Here is a 17,509-nt window from a genome sequence, read left to right on the forward strand (position 1 = left end):
GCTGCAGGCCAGCCCCCTCTTCCTACCAGGGAGAGCAGAACGAGGTGGAGCGCCTCGCTAAGACCTAGGGGCGGAGACTTGGCTTGGGGGCGTGGCCGAGCGCCCAGTTTGGAAACTCTTCTTTCTCCAGGCCCAGGAGCGGTCGTTCACAGGACCCCGGCCAGGAGATGACCGGCCTTCCTGAGGCAGAGCACCGCCCCTTGACTTACGCTTCTGCTCCGCCCTCCTCAGAGCGCCTGCATTTTGCGACGAACGGCGGCCCTTGTGGGGGCGGGGCCAGCCCTCCCCGGGCCGTACCCTAGCGGCCGAGCACCGACTCACCCCGAAGCGTGTCGTTCGCTGGACGCCGGCATAGAGGCGGAGCCCAGCCATAGAGGGGGCGTTCCTTCTTAGTCGGGCACCGGTCCCGGGCTCAAGTTCCTCTACCCTGCTTGAGCTACTCCACCGTGCTACAAAGCATGGTCGTTCGCGTGTTGCCGGCCTGGGGGCGGGGTGTGGCCCCCGGGGGCGTGGCCGAGCGGCCGAACGCTACCTCCTGACGCTTACGGTAGTGCAAAGCGCCGTGGTTCACAAAACGCCGGCCCGGAGGGGCGGGGCCTCCCGGTCCTTCCGGGGGCGTGCCCGAGAGGCCAAGCACCGCCTCCCGACGCATGCCCTGCCCATCTCTCCGGAGCTGCTGCGCTGTGGCACAAAGCGCCGCCGCTTGTCACGCAACGCGGCCTCGGGGCGGGGCTTAGCACCCCTGGGGGCGTGCCGTAGCGCCAAGCACCGCCTCTCGACGTAGGGTCCTTCGCCCCGGCGTCCCGGGGAGGCTAAGCCACCTCACAAAGCAGCGACCGTTCCCGCGGGGTGGGGCCGGCCCCACCCACGTCGTGCTCGCTCTCGCCGGGCTCCCTCAGGCGCCAGCAGGTGGCGCTGCGCCACCGAGCCGGCCCGTGGCGGCGGCGGCGAGGCGGCGCGTGGCCGGCAGGCGGCGCGCTGCCAGGCTCGGCCTCGGCCTCGGCCTGCGCGGCGGCGGCGGCGGCGGCCTGGGCCCGGGTGCGGCGGTGGCGGTGGCGGTGGCGGTGGTGGCAGCGGGGCCTGGAGCTGGACCTAAGATGGCAGCGGCGGCAGCGACGGCCGTGGGGCCGGGTGCGGGGAGCGCGGGGGTGGCGGCCCCGGGCGGCGCGGGGCCCTGCGCGACAGTGTCGGTGTTCCCCGGCGCCCGCCTCCTCACTATCGGCGACGCGAACGGCGAGATCCAGCGGCACGCGGAGCAGCAGGCGCTGCGCCTCGAGGTGCGCGCTGGACCAGACGCGGCGGGCATCGCCCTCTACAGTCGTGAGTGCTGGGGACACCCTGGGGACGGCGGCGCACGAGGCCGGCAGCGCGGGCGCCGGGGGAGGGGGCGGGCGGGCGGGCGGGGGGGGGGATCGAGCCGAGCCAGTGCACGCGGCTCTCAGCCCGCGGGCGAGATGGCAAAGAAGGCGTGCGCGGGGACCGAGGAGCCCGAAGAGGGGCGCGGGAAACAGTCGGGGGCCTGAGATTTGCGGGGGGGGGGGCGCGTGGCAGGAAGTGGGGCCCCGAGGATTCAGGGGGGATGATGCAGAGGGGACTGGAGAGGGAACGATTGAGAGGGCTCTCGCGCGGGTGTGGTTTGTGGATCTCATCTCAGGGGACATCCTCTACACACTCACACGGACATTTGAAAAGTGGCTTTCAGTGTGGAGCACCAGGAAGACTGGGTGCCGCCCTTGTGGAGGAGGACTTGGGATTCGGGATCCCACCACCACCACCACCACACACACACACACACACACACACACACACACACACACACACCTCGATTGGTAAACTTTAGAACTGGGGACAGAGATAAAGATTCCCACCCCCATCCCCCATGGAAACGTGGAAGAGGGGAAGGCCGGTTTGCTGATGGCCGGCTTTAGAAGTCAAGAGGTAACACCACCTCCGTCGCCACGCGCCTCCTGTCTCCTTTTTTAAGGACGTGAGAAGCTGGTGACATTATCAGAAGCTGCTTCAAAAACTGACATTTCAGTGGGGGAAATAAAGGGGGGAAAATCAGTGTGTTTGCGAAGGGCAAACCCCTCCCCCCAAGCTTTGTGGTTCCACCTTTCATTCTTTCTCTTGTTACTCTTTCTTCTGGCGGATTCCTCACTGGCATTTTGCTATTCTGTTTCATGGTCTTTGTCTCCCAGGGTTTCGTTCACGGATGCTCTTTAAGGGGCCACCAAGGAGGACCGGATTGGTTTTGGCCTGTGGGAATTTTTTCCCCCGTCCTTGGTAATGGAGTGTTGGGAAGAGAAATGTGTGTAGCAGTTGTTCACTTCTGCTTCTCCTCTCTGCCTTGACTTTGAAAACACAGGAGAAAGGAGTGTGTCTGGTGCCCAAAAGTGGGGCACCTTTGGGGGCTTGGGCAGAGCTGGGATCTCCTTGACCATACGGGGAAAGGGGAATTTCACAGATTTGGAATTTAGGACTGGTAAGGAAGCAAAGCCCTGCAGGACCCCCAGACCTCTAAGCGAGCCGGAGGTACCAGGGCCTACCCTGGAAAGTGTTCTGGGAAGTTGGATGTGGTAGTGCCAGTCTGTGGGCCCAACACTTGGTAAGCTGAAGTAGGAGGATTGAAAGCTTGAGTATAGCTTGGGTGATGTGGGCAGATCCTGCCTCAGTCACCAAGACAGAGTTCTGGGTGGCTTGGGTTGTGAACTTGACAAAAACACTTTATTTATAGAATTTATTATATTTACATAATTGTTAGTTCCTATGTAATCCCTTACACCCAGTTTCTTCTATTCTGAGATGATCATCTCATTCCAGGAGAATCTTGACAGTTTGTGGTCTTGTTTTGTTGTAGTTATCTAAGTTGCCGGGGGCTCAGCATGGGTGAGGATATGGGTTCTGTTCCAGCAGTGAAATAAAAATAGGAAAGTTGATCATGGACTAGGGCTAGAGCTCAGGTAGAACATTTGCCTGGTAAGTTTGAGGCCTCAGGTTAGATTCCCCAGTACCACCAAAGCCCCAAAAAACAATCCTGAAGTGCCAGGTGTGGTGGTGTGGACCTGTATCCCAGCATTTGGGATACCGAAGCAGGAGAAACTCAGTGTTTTGTTTTTGAGACAGGGTCCTTCTGTGTAGTCCTGGCTGTCCTGTAGCTAGTTATATAGGCCAGGCTGGCCTCACAGAGATCCTCCTCCTTCTGCTTCCCAAGTGCTGGGATTAAAGGCGTGTGCGACCATGCCTGGCTGTAGGAGGAGCTCCGTTTAAGAGCAGCCTGGCTACAAAGTGAGGTCTTGTCTTCAGAAAGGCAAGTGGTTATACGTACACCTGTAACCTGAGCGCATGTGAGGTGGATGAAACAGGAGCGGAAGTTCAAGCCAGCCTGTGCCCCTTGAGAGTCTCTGATTCTCTTCTTCCCGCAAATCATGACAGTGTTGAAAGTTATACAGAAATACATATACACACACATATATGCACATCTATGTGTGCATATGTATGTGCAAAATGATGTTGAGGAAAAAGTCCTATGTTTCTCAAAATCCTCAGTCCCAGATATATTCTTGGGGCCAGAAAGAATTTTCAACCTCAAAGCCAGTGGTTCTCAACCTTCTTCATGCTGTGACTCTTTAATACACTTCCTTATGTTGTAGTAACCCCCAACCATAAAATTATTTTGTTGCTACTTCCTAACTGTAATTTTGCTGCTGGTATGTGCCGGGCGGTGGTGGCGTACGCCTTTAATCCTAGCACTCGGAAGGCAGAGGCAGGTGGATCTCTGTGAGTTCGAGGCCAGCCTGGTCTACAGAGCGAGATCCAGGAAAGGCACCAAAACTACACAGAGAAACCCTGTCTTGAAAAACAACAACAACAACAACAACAAAATCTGATATGTGACCCTCAAAGGGATCGTGACTGCTCTAGGCTAAAATGACATTGGGGTGGTGTGAAGATTTCACCCCATTTTTATTACATATATTTATTTATTTATTTGTGTTTGTGGGTGTGTATCATGTCACAGTGAGAATGTGGAGATCAGAGGACACCTTGCAGGAGTGGGTTCACTCTTTCCACCCTCTGGGTCCTGGGAATCAAACTCATCAGACTTGGTAGCAAGTGCCCTTACCCACTGAGCCATTTTTGAGATAATCCTGTGCTCTGCAAGCTGGCCTTGAACTTGCTGTGTAGTCTAAGGTGGCCTTGAACATCATGCTTCCTCCACTTCTTCCTGCTGGGATTATAGACTTGTATCCACCATTCCTGACTTTGGGGTGTGGTTAAACATGGGTTCTGAAGGCAAGTCAAAGCTGGGTGTGTAGATTTCCAATGGTCTCTGTAACAAATGACCACAAATTTGGTGGCTTAGAGCAGTAGAGGTATACTCTCTCATTTCCTGGCCACACTCTGAAATCAAGGTGTCGGCAAGGCCACTTTCCCTCTGGGCTGAAGGGAAGAAGATTCCCCTCTTGCAGGTTCCACTGGCTCTAGGTACTCCTTGACTTTCTGTAACCAAACTCTAAGCACCCCTTACTTCCTGTGGCTTCTCATTTGCCTCCGTGTACTTGTTTTCCTAATTTTGTTGTTGTTTTGTTTTGAGATGGTCTCATGTAGAGACTTCTTGGGGCCTCAATGCTTTGGTCAAGCTGAAGGACACTGACCTGTTCATTGTGAGCCTGCATGCTTCCAGCCAACCTGTGTCTGCAGACCCCAGGATCTGAATTTGTACATAGGCTGTAAGGAGGGTTTGTCAGAGTACCAGAGGGAATTTTCTTTTAAAGTTTTTGGAGTCAGGGTTTCTCTGTGTAATAGCCCTGGCTGTCCTGGATCTCGCTCTGTAGACCAGGCTGGCCTCAAACTCTCAGAGATCCTTCTACCTCTGTCTCCCAAGTGCTGGAATTAAAGGCATATGCCACCACCGCCCAGCCACAGTGCTTCAGATGTGTAGAGATCTCTGTGGGTCCTCTAAGGGCCCTGAACTAAACTCTGGAGTCTGACAGGTGCTGGTCAGTCCTATAGTCTTTAGTTAGCCTTATGACCTGTCTGTGTCTGCTTCTGTGCAGCAACACTTCTCTGCCCATAGCCGGGTGTCCCTCTGGTGGGCTGAAGGGCTTGAAGAAGAGAAGGGTTTCTAGAGCAGGGGATTTGTAGCAAGTATTTGTCAACAGTATTTCTAAAATTATATGTTCTTTGGTAATTTCACATATGAATACAATGTATTTAGATCAAATCCACACCCAACAACATTTTTACAGATGTTATTTTTATATTATTGTTACTAATATTTTGAGACAAAGTCTTATGTTGCTAAAGCTGACTTCAAATACACAATGTAGCTGATGACCTTCAATTCTAGATCCTCTTGCTCCCAATCTCTCCAGGGCTGGGAGTATAGACATGCAGCACCATGCTGGTTTATGCTGTGCTGAGGATGGAACCTTGTGTATAGTAGGCAGACGGTCTGCCTGCCGAGCCTCAGCCCCAGCCATCAGGGTAGCGTAGGAAGAGCTGGTTTTCTAGGATGCCCCTTAGTTTTGTACCCCATGATGGGAGAGCGATTCTTGGGCCTCTGTTTCTGGGCAGCTGTGCCCTTCATTGGGAAGTGTGGCAGCTAGCTCCAGAAGGTCCCCTTCTGGTCCCCCTACAGAGTGGTTATCCTTCCCAACTCTCCTAGTCATTTGAAGTCACTCTGGCTGTTATCCATGGGGATTGGCCACATGGCAGGCAGCTACTGTAACCAGGCCACTCTCCCTGGCATGGGCTTTCCCCGGTCTTGAGGAAGTGTTGGCATGGCCTCTACAGAAATACAGGCTGCCACCCCTGGAAGGAAGCTGCTTCTCGGAAAAGCCCAGCCTGGGCTGGCAGGAGGAGAGCAGAGTTGACTTTCAGTTGCTCAGCCTGGCACCATCTCATCTGGAGAGGCCCAGGTCATTTTTCTGTCTTAGTCAGCAAAAATGAGTTTGGATGATGTCCTGCTTGCTCCTTAACCCCTTAGGAAGAGATGCTTTGCCTGTCTGATAAGGAAGGGCTGATGTCATTTGGTGAGAGGACATCCAGTGTGGAAAGGCTGGAAGAAACCCCTCTATCAGGGTTGGGCTGTACTCAGATAGTAGAGTGTCCGCCTAACCCCTATATCAACCAGGCATGCTGCTATACACCTGTAATCCCAGCACTGGGGAGGCTGAGGCAGGAGGATCTGGAGTTCAAGGCCAGCCTAGGCTGCATAGTGAGTTCAAGGTCAGACTTGTGATACAGCTAGACTGAAGTCATAGAACCAGAGGCCGTTGTGACTCCCCTCTACCATCTCCTGAGCATCTGTTATGAACCCGGGGTTGGTCTGCCACATTGTCAAGATAAAATGAAGTTGAAAAGTTAGCAATACCAGGAAGATGATCTTCTGTCACCTGCATTGCTTATGGCTGTTGTCATTTATTTTGTACTTACTTTATACCAGGCTCTCCATGAGCTCCTGTTGTCCAACTCTAGTGCTTGACCTTGGGATCTGTCAGGGAAAGAACAGCATAAACCGCTGCCTGTTGGCAAAATGGAGCCTATGGCCTATTTTTATACAGTTGGATCTAAAAAAAAGTTTACAATTTGTAGGGGTTGGAAAAAAAAAAATCACCAGTCCACAAAGAATACTTAGCCAGGACCGTCTTGTCCTGTAATACCTGTAGTATTTACTTGTGGGTCCTTAACAGCAAAAACTTGTAAACCCTGGGATGAAAGAATGAGGCAAGCTGGGCAGTGGTGGCGCACGCCTTTAATCCTAGCACTCAGGAGGCACAGGCAGGCAGATCTCTAAGTTCGAGGTCAGCCTGGTCTACAGAGTTCCAAGACAGTCAGGGTTACATGGGGAGGGAGAGAGAGAGAGAGAGAGAGAGAGGGAGGGAGGGAGGCAAGGAGGGAGGGAGGGGGAGGGAGGAAGAAGAAGAAAGAAAGAAAGAAAGAAAGAAAGAAAGAAAGAAAGAAAGAAAGAAAGAAAGGGGGCGGGGAGCGAGGCAGCACTGGGCTGGGCTCCATCCTAGAACCACAGAAACACGTGTATGCAAGCCCAGTAAATGGACCAGATATTTAAAGTCAGCCTCGGCTACATGTTGAATTCAAGGCCAGCCTATGCTACCTGAGACCCTGTTTCAAAAACCAGTGGGAAATGTGGCCTCAGCCAGGCTTGGGACAACCCAGAAATCCTGTGGGTCAGGCCTTAAAATAAGGGTACACTTTCTGGGTGGCATGGGCCCATTGGCCTATAGATGATGGCCTTCTGTGTGTGACACTACTGGTCTTTAAAAAGACTGGTGAGACTGGCTGGGACTCACGTCTAGAATCCTAGTGCTGAGACAGGAAGATTGCCTGAAATTGGAAGCCAGCCTGGGGTATATAGTGAGTTCTTGGCCAGCCTGGACTACAGTGAGAAACTGTCTCAAAAATTTTTGATGGTGGGTGATGGTGAAATTTCTGGGGAAATGGCTCAGTGGTTAAGAACACTTGTTGCTCTTCCAGGGGACCCAGGTTTGATTCCTAGCACCTACACATAATGGCTTATAACCATTTGTAATTCCAGTTCCAGAGGAGCCAGCACCCCTTTCTGATTGTGGGCACACACAGTACACACACATACATACATACATACATACATACATACATACATACATACATACATTCATATGTACATACACACACGTAGGCAAAACACTCATACACATAAATAAGTAGATCTAAAACAATGGAAAGCCCTGTGCAGTTGGGAATTGTGGTCCTGTTTTGCTGGTGGCCAAACAGGTCGAGTGCTGGTTGATGTGCTGAGATGGCCTGTGTGCTGCAGTTCTCCTGCGCTGCAGCAGGCCAGCAGATGAAGTGGAGACCGTGTAGTGTGTCAGAGCAGCAGCCACTTACACAAGGAGGCATCTCCTTCTTCGTGCTCTTGGACATAGTGTGAGGTTGTCAGGGGGTGATGGCGGTGTGGGGTAGAAGTCCTGTAGGGCTGTCAAGATGGTTCAGCAGGTAAGGTGCTTACCATGGAACCCTGGAACCCATGTAAAGGTGGAAGGAGAGAACCAACTCCCCAAAGTTGTTCTTTGAGCTCAGAACTTGTGTTCCAGAACAAAAGAATTCCACTCGGGGTGTTAGGGAAGAAGCAACAAAAGGTTAGACCCTAGACCCGCTGGAGGAGGGTTCTTAATAACCTGCCCTCAGGGTCCCTCAAAACTTGAGTCCAGGCTGACTCCAATTTTTTTCCTTTTCCCACAGGGAAAAGTGCCTTTGGTACTGGGGATGGCCATCTGCAGACTATGCTATGCTCTCCCGCTGAGCTACACTTCCGCCCTCCTCACTCTGTAGCCCAGGCTAGTCTTGAGCTTCCTGCTTCTGCCTCCTTCAGAGCTGGAGTTACAGGTGTGCACTACCATGCCTGCCATGCTTCCCTTTTTCATTTCTTTTTTCCTTTTCTTTCTTTCTTTTTTGAGGGCATGCATGATGTTTGCAGGTGCATAAGAAAGTGTGCCTGTAAGGCCAGTAAACCTTGGGTGGCATTCCTTGTGTGTGTGTAGGGGGAACCTTTGGTATCATTCCTCAGGTGCTAGCTGCCTTTTAAGGACAAGGTTGCTCACTGGCCTGCGGCTTATAACCCACCACACTGAGTCTTTCTACCTGGCTTCTAGGGACTAAATTCAACACCTTAGGCTTACATGGCAAGCACTTTTATCAACTAAGGCATATTCCTAGCTTGTAGTTCTTATTTTGAAATAACATTTCTCACTGGCCTGGAACTTGTCAGGTAGCCTGGGCCGGCCGGCCCAGGAATACTCGTGTCTGGGACTCCCCAGCATTGGGATTACTGGAACTCACCACCACAGCCAGCTTGCTTTTTACTTGGGTTCTGGGGATCAAACTCAGGCACTCAGGCTTGCATGGTAAGCGTTTAGACACTGGGCCATCTCTCTAGCCACCGTCCCTTTTTCCAGAGTGTTTTACAGGGCCTAGAGAGCTGGCTCAGCTGTTAGGAGCACTTGTTACCAGCCAGGCAGTGGTGGCGCGTGCCTTTAATCCCAGCACTCAGGAGGCAGAGGCAGGTGGATCGCTGAGTTTGAGACCAGCCTGGGCTACAAAGCAAGTTCAAGGACAGCCAGGGCAGTTACACAGAGAAACCCTGTCTTGAAAAACAAAACAACAACAAAAAGAGCACTTGTTGCTCTTGCAGAAGACCTGGGTTTGATTCCCAGCTCCCACATGGTGACTCATAAACATCCATAACTCCAGTTCCAGGTGATCTGACACCCTCTTCTTACCTCCACGGGCAAAAGTGCACATACATACATGTACATACATAGTACACCTGTATACATGCTGGCAAGACATCATACACATAAATAAATGTAAAAAGGATTTTTTTAGTAAAGACTTTAGATACAAATTTATTATTGAACCACCAAGTGGACTGACTCATGTAGTTTAGATAAGAGCAAAGCAAGGCTGGTGAGGTGGCTTGGTGGATAAGGTGCTTGCTGCCAAGCCTGATGAAGTGAGTGAATCCTGGGACTCCCACAAGTTGTCTTCTGACCTCCACACATGAACCCTGGCACATGGTAGTATGTCCGCCCATAAGTAAGACATCTTTAGGTTTTCGTTTTGTTTTTTTTTACTTTATGAATGTTTTGTCTGCAAATGTATGTATATGCTCCACATCAGTGCCTGGTACTGGTAGAGGTCAGAAAAGGGTATCAGATCCCCTGGAACTGTAATTATCGGAGGTTGTGAGTCATCATGTGGGTGTTGGGAATTGAACCTAGGTCTTCTGCAAGAGCAGCCAGTACTCTCCAACACCCCTCCCCCATATTGATTGATTGATTGATTGATTGATTGATGGGAAGATTCACATCAGAATCTGACTTTGTGCTTCTGAGCAGCTGTCCTGGATGTCAGCCCTAGCCTACAGGCCTTGTGTCCTCTGAGGTGTGATGCCCCCCCTCGCTCTGATTTGGTACCTCCCATAGAGCAGCTCTTTAAACTCAGGTGTCCTTTCTTATGTGTGGATAATGTTTCCTCATTAGGCCCAACCCTTCCCTTTAGGTAGGTGAGTTTGAGCTCCCTGACAATAGCCATGGTTCCAGCCTGGAGGTTCCAGCCCTCCAGCCCTTACCCTCTTCACCCCTACCAGGTCATGCCCAGACCCAAAGCCCCTCAGCTAGTGGTTCTCAACCTTCCTAATGCTGAGACCCTTTAATACAGCGCCTCATGTTGTGGTGAACCCAGTCATAAAGTTATTTTGTTGCTACTTCATAACTATAAATCTTGCTACTGTTATGAATCGTAATGTAATATCTGAAATGTGCCCCCCCCAAAGGGTCGTGACCCACAAGTTGAGAACCAGTGCCCTCCCTGTGATTTGGACATGGAAGAGTAGATGGCGTAATTTGGTTTTCTTGTCATTGGACTGTGTCCTGTCACCTGACTTGTATGTTTGCAGAATTTTCTATGAGCTGCCATATGGGGCTCTTTATAATCTCTACATATCCAACTCACTCAGTCACACATTTTTCCGAGTAGATGTACTTGAGCTTGCCTGAGTATGTCATGGAGACAGTTGGAGGATAATGTATGTCACCTATATCCTGTGCCTTAGATCACTCATGTCTCAGATCCTGGTGAGATTGTGAATGGCAAGCACTGAGCCTTGGGCTTCCCCATGGGTGCCTAGACCAGGGGAACAGGCAGAGTGTGCTCACCAGGATGTGGCTCCACCGGGGATCACCTTGGTTTAGCAAATGAAAATGGCTCAGGAGACCATCTGTGGCAGCTACAGTTTCTGCTTAGAACATCCACTCTGTAACTGTGGTCTGCTGGAGAACCCGGGAAACAAGACTCTTAGGAAATGAGGTGAGTGGAAGGGCATGCCCAGCTGTGCTGGGTGGAGAGTTGAGGTTGGGGAACTTCAGACAGGTCAGCCCAGGACTCTGAACCTGACCTTCGGAGAGCCTCTCAAGATTTTGTATTTATTGCGGTGCTGGGGGCGGAGCTCAAGGCCTTGTACACACAGGTGTACGCAAGTGTTATATAGTGAGCTGCACTCCCAGCCCATGGGGCTCCAAGACTGAACCCAGTTTGCTGAGGTATGAGGTCAAAAGTCAGTGGCTGTGACCCCAGACCATTCTGTGAGCTTCACTTGCTCTCCCACTTGTAGAGATGGATGACAGCTGCGCCTCTCAGGGCCGGTGTGGAGACAGGAATACATTTAAGAATTTGGCCTGAGAGCCTGGTTCAGTCACATCCATATTGCTATAGCTGGCCTTGCTGTTACTGTGAGCTCCTGGGCAGACCCTCCAGCAGGCTTTGAGAAGAATTCATAAATAAGGGCTGACCAGGCTTGAGTTGGGGCTCATACTTGGGGAAAGGGAGAAACTTAGAAAGGCAAGAGAGACCACCAGCCCCAGAGGCTAGCATGGTGTCCCAGTGAACAGGCATGGGCTTCTAGAGGGCAGGGTGATGGTGGTGTCTGTAGAGGTTTTCAGCCATATGGGTGTAGCCCATATTTAATTCATTGCCCCAAGGAGGACATGTACCTGAGTGAGCTGCTGTTCCTAGCACTTGCTTTCCACTAGCAGAAAATCACTGCTCTGTGCAGCTTGGAGATGTGAAGATATCTGAGGTCCTATTCTTACTAAATCAGTAATCACTTAAGCTTGCTTGTCCCAGCCTGGGGCTGGAGCTACTGAGTGATGGGATGCCTGCCTGGCATGCTGGGGGTCCTGGCTCCTGTTCCCAGCACTGCAACAGACAAGCAAATTGAACCTTGCTTGTTCACTCAGAGGATGGAGATCTGAGATTAGAGGGAGGCTGGTCATTGGGCTCTGCTAGAGAAGCCTTAAGGTTGCCTAGAGTTAGCCCATGGCACAGTGGAACTCAGTGCTCACTGTCAGGTCTTTCCTGGCCACTGTATACTCAGTATTTCTGACCGTGCTACCATTTCCTCTGCTGCAAAATGGACTTTGCACCTCTTTAGAGGGCAAGCTGACAAGAATCAAGTATTAGGGTAGAGTGTGTCCCAGCGGCTTCATAGACCTGCATTGGGAGTGAGCTTCTAGGTTGAGCCTGGCCAAGGGCAGCAGGCAGGGCAGAAGCTTTTATTTTCAGAGTGACCTGCATGAAGAAATGGGGCGGAGGAAGGCTCAGATCACTGCCCCTTTGTCCTCTCTCAGGGTGAAGGGCTGTCCTGGGCCTCAGACTCCTTGGATCTCAGTGTCTTGGTGGTGGGGAGGCCCAGCTGGCTGAAGGTGGATTTGGCCAGGGTGGACATTGTTTCCAGACTCACAGTCCTGTAAAGTCACATACAGCCTCCATCTCTAGTAGACTCTTGTCTTTGGAGGCAGAGAGGATGTGGACAACACCCCATCCCTTGTGTGCCTGACAGGAACAGGGCCCGAGAGGTACTGAGGAGGGTGTCAGCTAATGGCTAAGAGAAGAGGCTAGCCTAGCTATAGAGCTGGAAGGTCAGGAGGGTGGAGGACAGCAGCGTGGTCTCCACCAGGCAGTACTGCCTCAGTTTTCTGTCATGCTGGGGTTCCTGTCACAGCGGGCTAGGGAGTCGTGGCTGGCAAGTTACTCTCCCTCTCTCCTGACTTTGGGCCAGAAGCTGCTGAGGACCTGAGTGACAGTCGTGACCTTGTGACCTTGGCTAAGTGAATGAGTTCTTAAGTCCTCCGGTAATATGAAGGGCCTTTCAGAGCCTGGCTAGTCCAGTGAGTGAATAACGTTCATAAGCCCACCATGTGGCCCCAAGGGGATCTATGTCTATAGCAGCCAGCTGGCATTTGCCCTAGGATCTGCTTCTTTGTCAACTTTTTAAGAACTGCTTGGGTAGCTTCAGGATCCAAGATCCTGGAAATAGCAAGATGGGTCTCTCAGCACCCTTCCAGGCTTGCCCACCCAACACTGGCACCTGCCCTGAGCTTAGAAGCCAAGAGAATTTTTCGTTTGTTTCATTAATTTCTATTTATTTATTTTTTCGGGACAGGGTTTCTCTGTGTAGTTTTGGTGCCTGTCCTGGATCTCGCTCTGTAGACCAGGCTGGCCTCAAACTCACAGAGATCCGCCTGTCCCTGCCTCCCGAGTGCTGGGATTAAAGGTGTGCGCCACCACCACCCGGCTTATTTTTGTTGAGACAAGATTTCTCTGTGTGATTCTAGCTGTCCTTAAACTCAAAAGAGATCCACCTGTCTTTGCCTTTCGATTGCTGGGATCACCCAACGTTTTGCTTTTGAGATAGGGTCTTGTTCAGCTTAGGCTGTCCTTGAACTGACTATGCAGCTAAGGAGGACCTTGGATTGTGATTCTCCCACTTCTGCCTCTGCCTCCTGAGTACTGGAATGACAGGTGTGAGCCACCATGACAGTTCTTTGGGTGTTGGAGATAGAACCCAAGGCATCATCTGTGCTAGACAGGCACTCTACCAACTGAGCTACATCTCTGACTCATTGTGTGTGTGTGTGGTATGTGTATGCATGTGAATACACATGTGTGTGTAATCCAGGAGTTGACCCTGGGTGTCTTCTCATTACTTACTTTCCACTTCAGTTACTGAGGCTGGTCTCTTCATTGTACCAGAGTTCACTGATTTCTCCAGTCTGGAAGCTCACCCCAGGGATCCCATCTCCACCTCCCAGGACTAGGATTACAGATGGGCTGTTGAGCCTATTCAGCGTTTACTTGGGGGTTTGGGATCTTTAGTTCCTCCATGGCAAGTGCTTTATGCACTAACCATCTCCTCAGAGCCCCTATCCTCTTGACCCCCCCCCCCCCCACACACACACACACACACAGGGTTTCTCTGTGTAACAGTCCTGGTTGTCCTGGAACTCACTTTGTAGACCAGCACAGAAATCCATCTGCCTCTGCCTCCTGAGTGCTGGGATTAAAGGTGCACGCCACCACCACCCAACTCCACTTGAATTTTTTGAGTCTCACTCTGTAGCCCATACTGACCTTGAACTTGTAGCAAGCAGTCCTGCTCAACTTAGTATCACACGTGTGTGCCACAAAACCTTCCCCCCATGAGCAGCTTCATGAAGGAAAATGAGGCCAAGTTTCAGAGTAGCCTTAAGAGGCAGGGCCTGGAGGTTCTGGGAGACCCTTCATGTCTTCTGTATGTTCATTGATTTGTTCTTTCTTTTATTTCATGGCTGTTGATCAACACCATGAAGTTGCCTGGGCCTTGGGTATTGAATTTGGTGCATTTGACAGTTGTGGATATCCAGCACCCGTGTAACCTGCTGCCCAGGATCAGCCAGTGAGCCTGTCCCTACAGCAAGCTTGACTCTGCTTTGGAGGTCTTCGTTGGTGCAGGCTGCCCCTCCTTCCCAGCCACCTGCTGCTAGTCCTCTGCTTCAAGGATGCCCATTCCTGGAAACAAGCACAGATAGTTTTTCTGGGCTGTAATCTTTGCGCTGAGCCTGAGAGCTCCCTCCCCTGCACCCATGTTTTTGTCTACCTCTTTAAAGTCATTCATTTTCCATATTTTGGCAAGATATAACCAAGCTGTTTTCCTTCAATGCTATTGGCTGTTGCTTCAGCTAATTATGTTCCCCAAGGTGCGGTTCATTTTCATTGTGTGCATGCACGTGGCAGTGCAGCATGATTTAGGTTCTAGAAACCCACCCATTAGCACAGACTGGGTGAGACTGAGGGATGCTGCCCAAATGCCCGTAGTGGGTTAGTGCTAACAAAAAAAGGCATGCTCTTGTTATGGGTGGAGGTTAATAAAGACAGATGCAGGGAGGCTTGGCATGGTGTCTCACGTCTTTAATCCCAGCACTCGGGAGGCAGAGTCAGGCGGATCTCTGTGAGTTCGGGGCCAGCTTGGTCTACAGAGCAAGATCCAGGACAGCCAGGGCGGTTATACAGAGAAACCCGGTCTTGAACACCCCCCCCCCCCAAAAAAAAAATAAAAAGACAGATGAGGGTTGTCTTGCAGACCCAGGAGGAGCTGGAAAGGAAGATGGAGGGTCCTTCTGGACTTGTCAGGTGCCCTTGAGGGACACTTCCCCTCTCCACCCATAAGGATGTTGTTACTGAGTCTGGGTGAGTGATAGTAGACACGTGCTTGTGCCGCTCCTTATTGATGCAGCCATCATGCCTCGTGCTTCACTGAAATTCATTGCTTGTTTTTTTTTTAATTGTGTACGTATGGTGGTGGTGTGTGTGTGTGTGTGTGTGTGTGTGTGTGTGTGTGTGTGTGTAGGTAGGTCAGAGGACTACCTCAGGTGTTGGCCCCCACCATTCACCTATTTTGAGGCAGGGCCTCTTATTTGCAGTCACCCAAGGCTGGCTGACTTGTAAGCTATTGGGGATTCTCCTGTCTCCACCTCCCATCTCTGTTGGGAGCACTGGGATTATAGCTTTACAGCTGGGTACATCTGTGTTCAGCCTTACATGAATTCTGAAGATTCAAACTGTTATGCCCAGATTGCGGGGACCCCCAAAAGATCACCACGGAGACCGGATCCCACATGTAAAGGCAAAGAGCCTTTATTTCAAGCTCCGAGCTTGGTCCCTCTGTCTGTCCGACACAGCGGTGAGAGCAGAGAGCCCTGAGCTCAGGTGGGGTGGGGTTTTTATCATAGCAGAGGTTAGGGTGAGGGGATTTCCAGGGTCCAGAACCCTGATTGGCTGACAATTGTCTAGGGGTATCTGTAAAACAAAAATAGGTGTGTGCTAGACTCAAGGACATCTGGCCACCTTATCTAATGGTTGGAATGTTTGGGGTGTCAGGTACTTCCCCATCCCTGGATAGATCCCTGGGTGATATCAGCTTAAAGCTTTTCCTGGATCTGGGTGTTGCCTGCCAGTAAGCCTGTCACAGAAGCTGTGTCTAGGCCCCTAAGCCTGTCATGGCTGCTGTGTGGTCAAGCTATTTTGGGGCCCCTTCACACAGACCCAGGGCTTCACACTTGTATGGCTAGTGCTTTACCCACTGAAACAACTCCCCAGCCTCACTGACTCATGGTGTGTGTGTGTTCAAGTGTATGTACCCATGAACACATATAGAGGAGGAAGAACATCAAGAGATGTTCCTCTATTGCTCTCACATTATTTTTTGAAACAGGGTCAACTTGAAGCTTATGGATTCTGTCACATGGCTGGTCAGTGAGCCCCTGGAATTCACCTATATCTACTTGCCAGTGTTGGGGTTATGGGCATTCATGGCTAGCTCTTATGTAGGCAATAGGGATTTGAATTCAGGTCCTCTTGCTTCATCAGCAAAGATTCTTACTCACTGAACCAATTTCCTCAGTCCCTATTGATTGCCTCTCACTATCTGAACACCCTTGAGGTTGGCATGTTCTCCCAAGGAGTCCCAGTAGACACAGCTCTCCCTTCCTTGCTTTTAAAAATGCAAAAGGTGAGTGACAGTTGTTTTGGTCCCACAGCCTGCATTTAGTCACCAGGTCTACATCTCTCATGCTGCTCTCCTCCCTGCTTCCTTTGCTTCCTCAGGTTCTGGTGACACAAGTCACTTATGTCTCTGGCTTGGAGTAGGTCTCCCCTGAGATCCCCATCCTAGTTTTGCATCACTGACTGGCCAGTGCAGACTGTTCCAGAGTTCCTCAAGCAAGGCGCCTGTCTGGGCTGCACTGCTGTGGTCCACTGCCACTTCAAGCAACAATGGCTACCTCTAGCCTACACAACATTTGGATCCATATCTGGAGAGGCAACATTTGAGCCTGGGTGGGATGTATCCCTTCTAACTGAAACATCCTGTGCTCCTGGAGTCCTCAAGCACCTAATGGAGGCCTCTCTGGCTGCCCTGCAGCCCCAGGACATCCTGTTTCTCTGTAACAGAGACTCTGGCCTGCCGCTGGTGGCAGCTGCTCTTCCCCACCTGACTCACACCTCTGTGAGGTGGATTGTGTAGCTCCTGCCTCTGGCAGTTTCAGCTCTCAGCAGCGACCCCTGGGCTACACACTAAGGTCACTGAGGTCCTTCCCACTGCTCCTCCACTTGCTTCATCCCACCTCAGCCTTCCAGACCTCTTGATGTATCCTGTCCCTTAAAGACCTTGTGCTGTGATATAATTCCTGCCAAGTCTTACAGCTGTCACTAGGGCTACCTTATGCTAATGCAGGGAGTTGGCTCTGGGGGCTGTATTGAAATGGTTGAAAACCCAACAGTAGAGCCCCTGCCTTGAACCCCTAGTGAGGAACTGGGCACGGGTTGGCAGTAGAGCAGCTTGCCCAGCCAGCATGCACAAAACCTTATGCACCATCCACACATTCCCTCCCAAAAGATTACAAGTGGTGTGTGAAACTGATTCCTGTGTCAGCCTTTTGCCTGTAAGGGCCTTCCAGGTAAGCTAGGTTTACGGGTCACCATTTGGTGGATAGATAGGGAAGTACAGTAAGGGGGTGAAGACACCTATGCTATGTTTACTATTGCTTTGCCTAGGATTTTCTCTGAGGCCCCTCCTCTCCACTCATTGTCTCTGCCCTCTGTGCTGAGATGGGTGCTTTGTGTTAACCCCACC

General features: G+C 51.3%; 1 protein-coding gene across 3 annotated transcripts in view; it reads left to right on the top strand.

Annotated features, from left to right (window-relative positions):
* Positions 1-1,097: 1,097 nt before the first annotated feature.
* Positions 1,098-17,509, top strand: part of Carm1 (coactivator associated arginine methyltransferase 1) — a 48,805-nt gene continuing 32,393 nt past the window's right edge. For all 3 annotated transcript variants that reach the window (XM_059267458.1, XM_059267459.1, XM_059267460.1), the window contains exon 1: positions 1,098-1,320. In XM_059267458.1, coding sequence (XP_059123441.1) covers positions 1,098-1,320 — 223 coding nt within the window. The remainder of the gene's footprint in view (positions 1,321-17,509) is intronic.

This window comes from Peromyscus eremicus, chromosome 7 (genome assembly GCF_949786415.1).
Source record: "Peromyscus eremicus chromosome 7, PerEre_H2_v1, whole genome shotgun sequence".
In the NCBI taxonomy this organism is placed as follows: Eukaryota; Metazoa; Chordata; class Mammalia; order Rodentia; family Cricetidae; genus Peromyscus; species Peromyscus eremicus.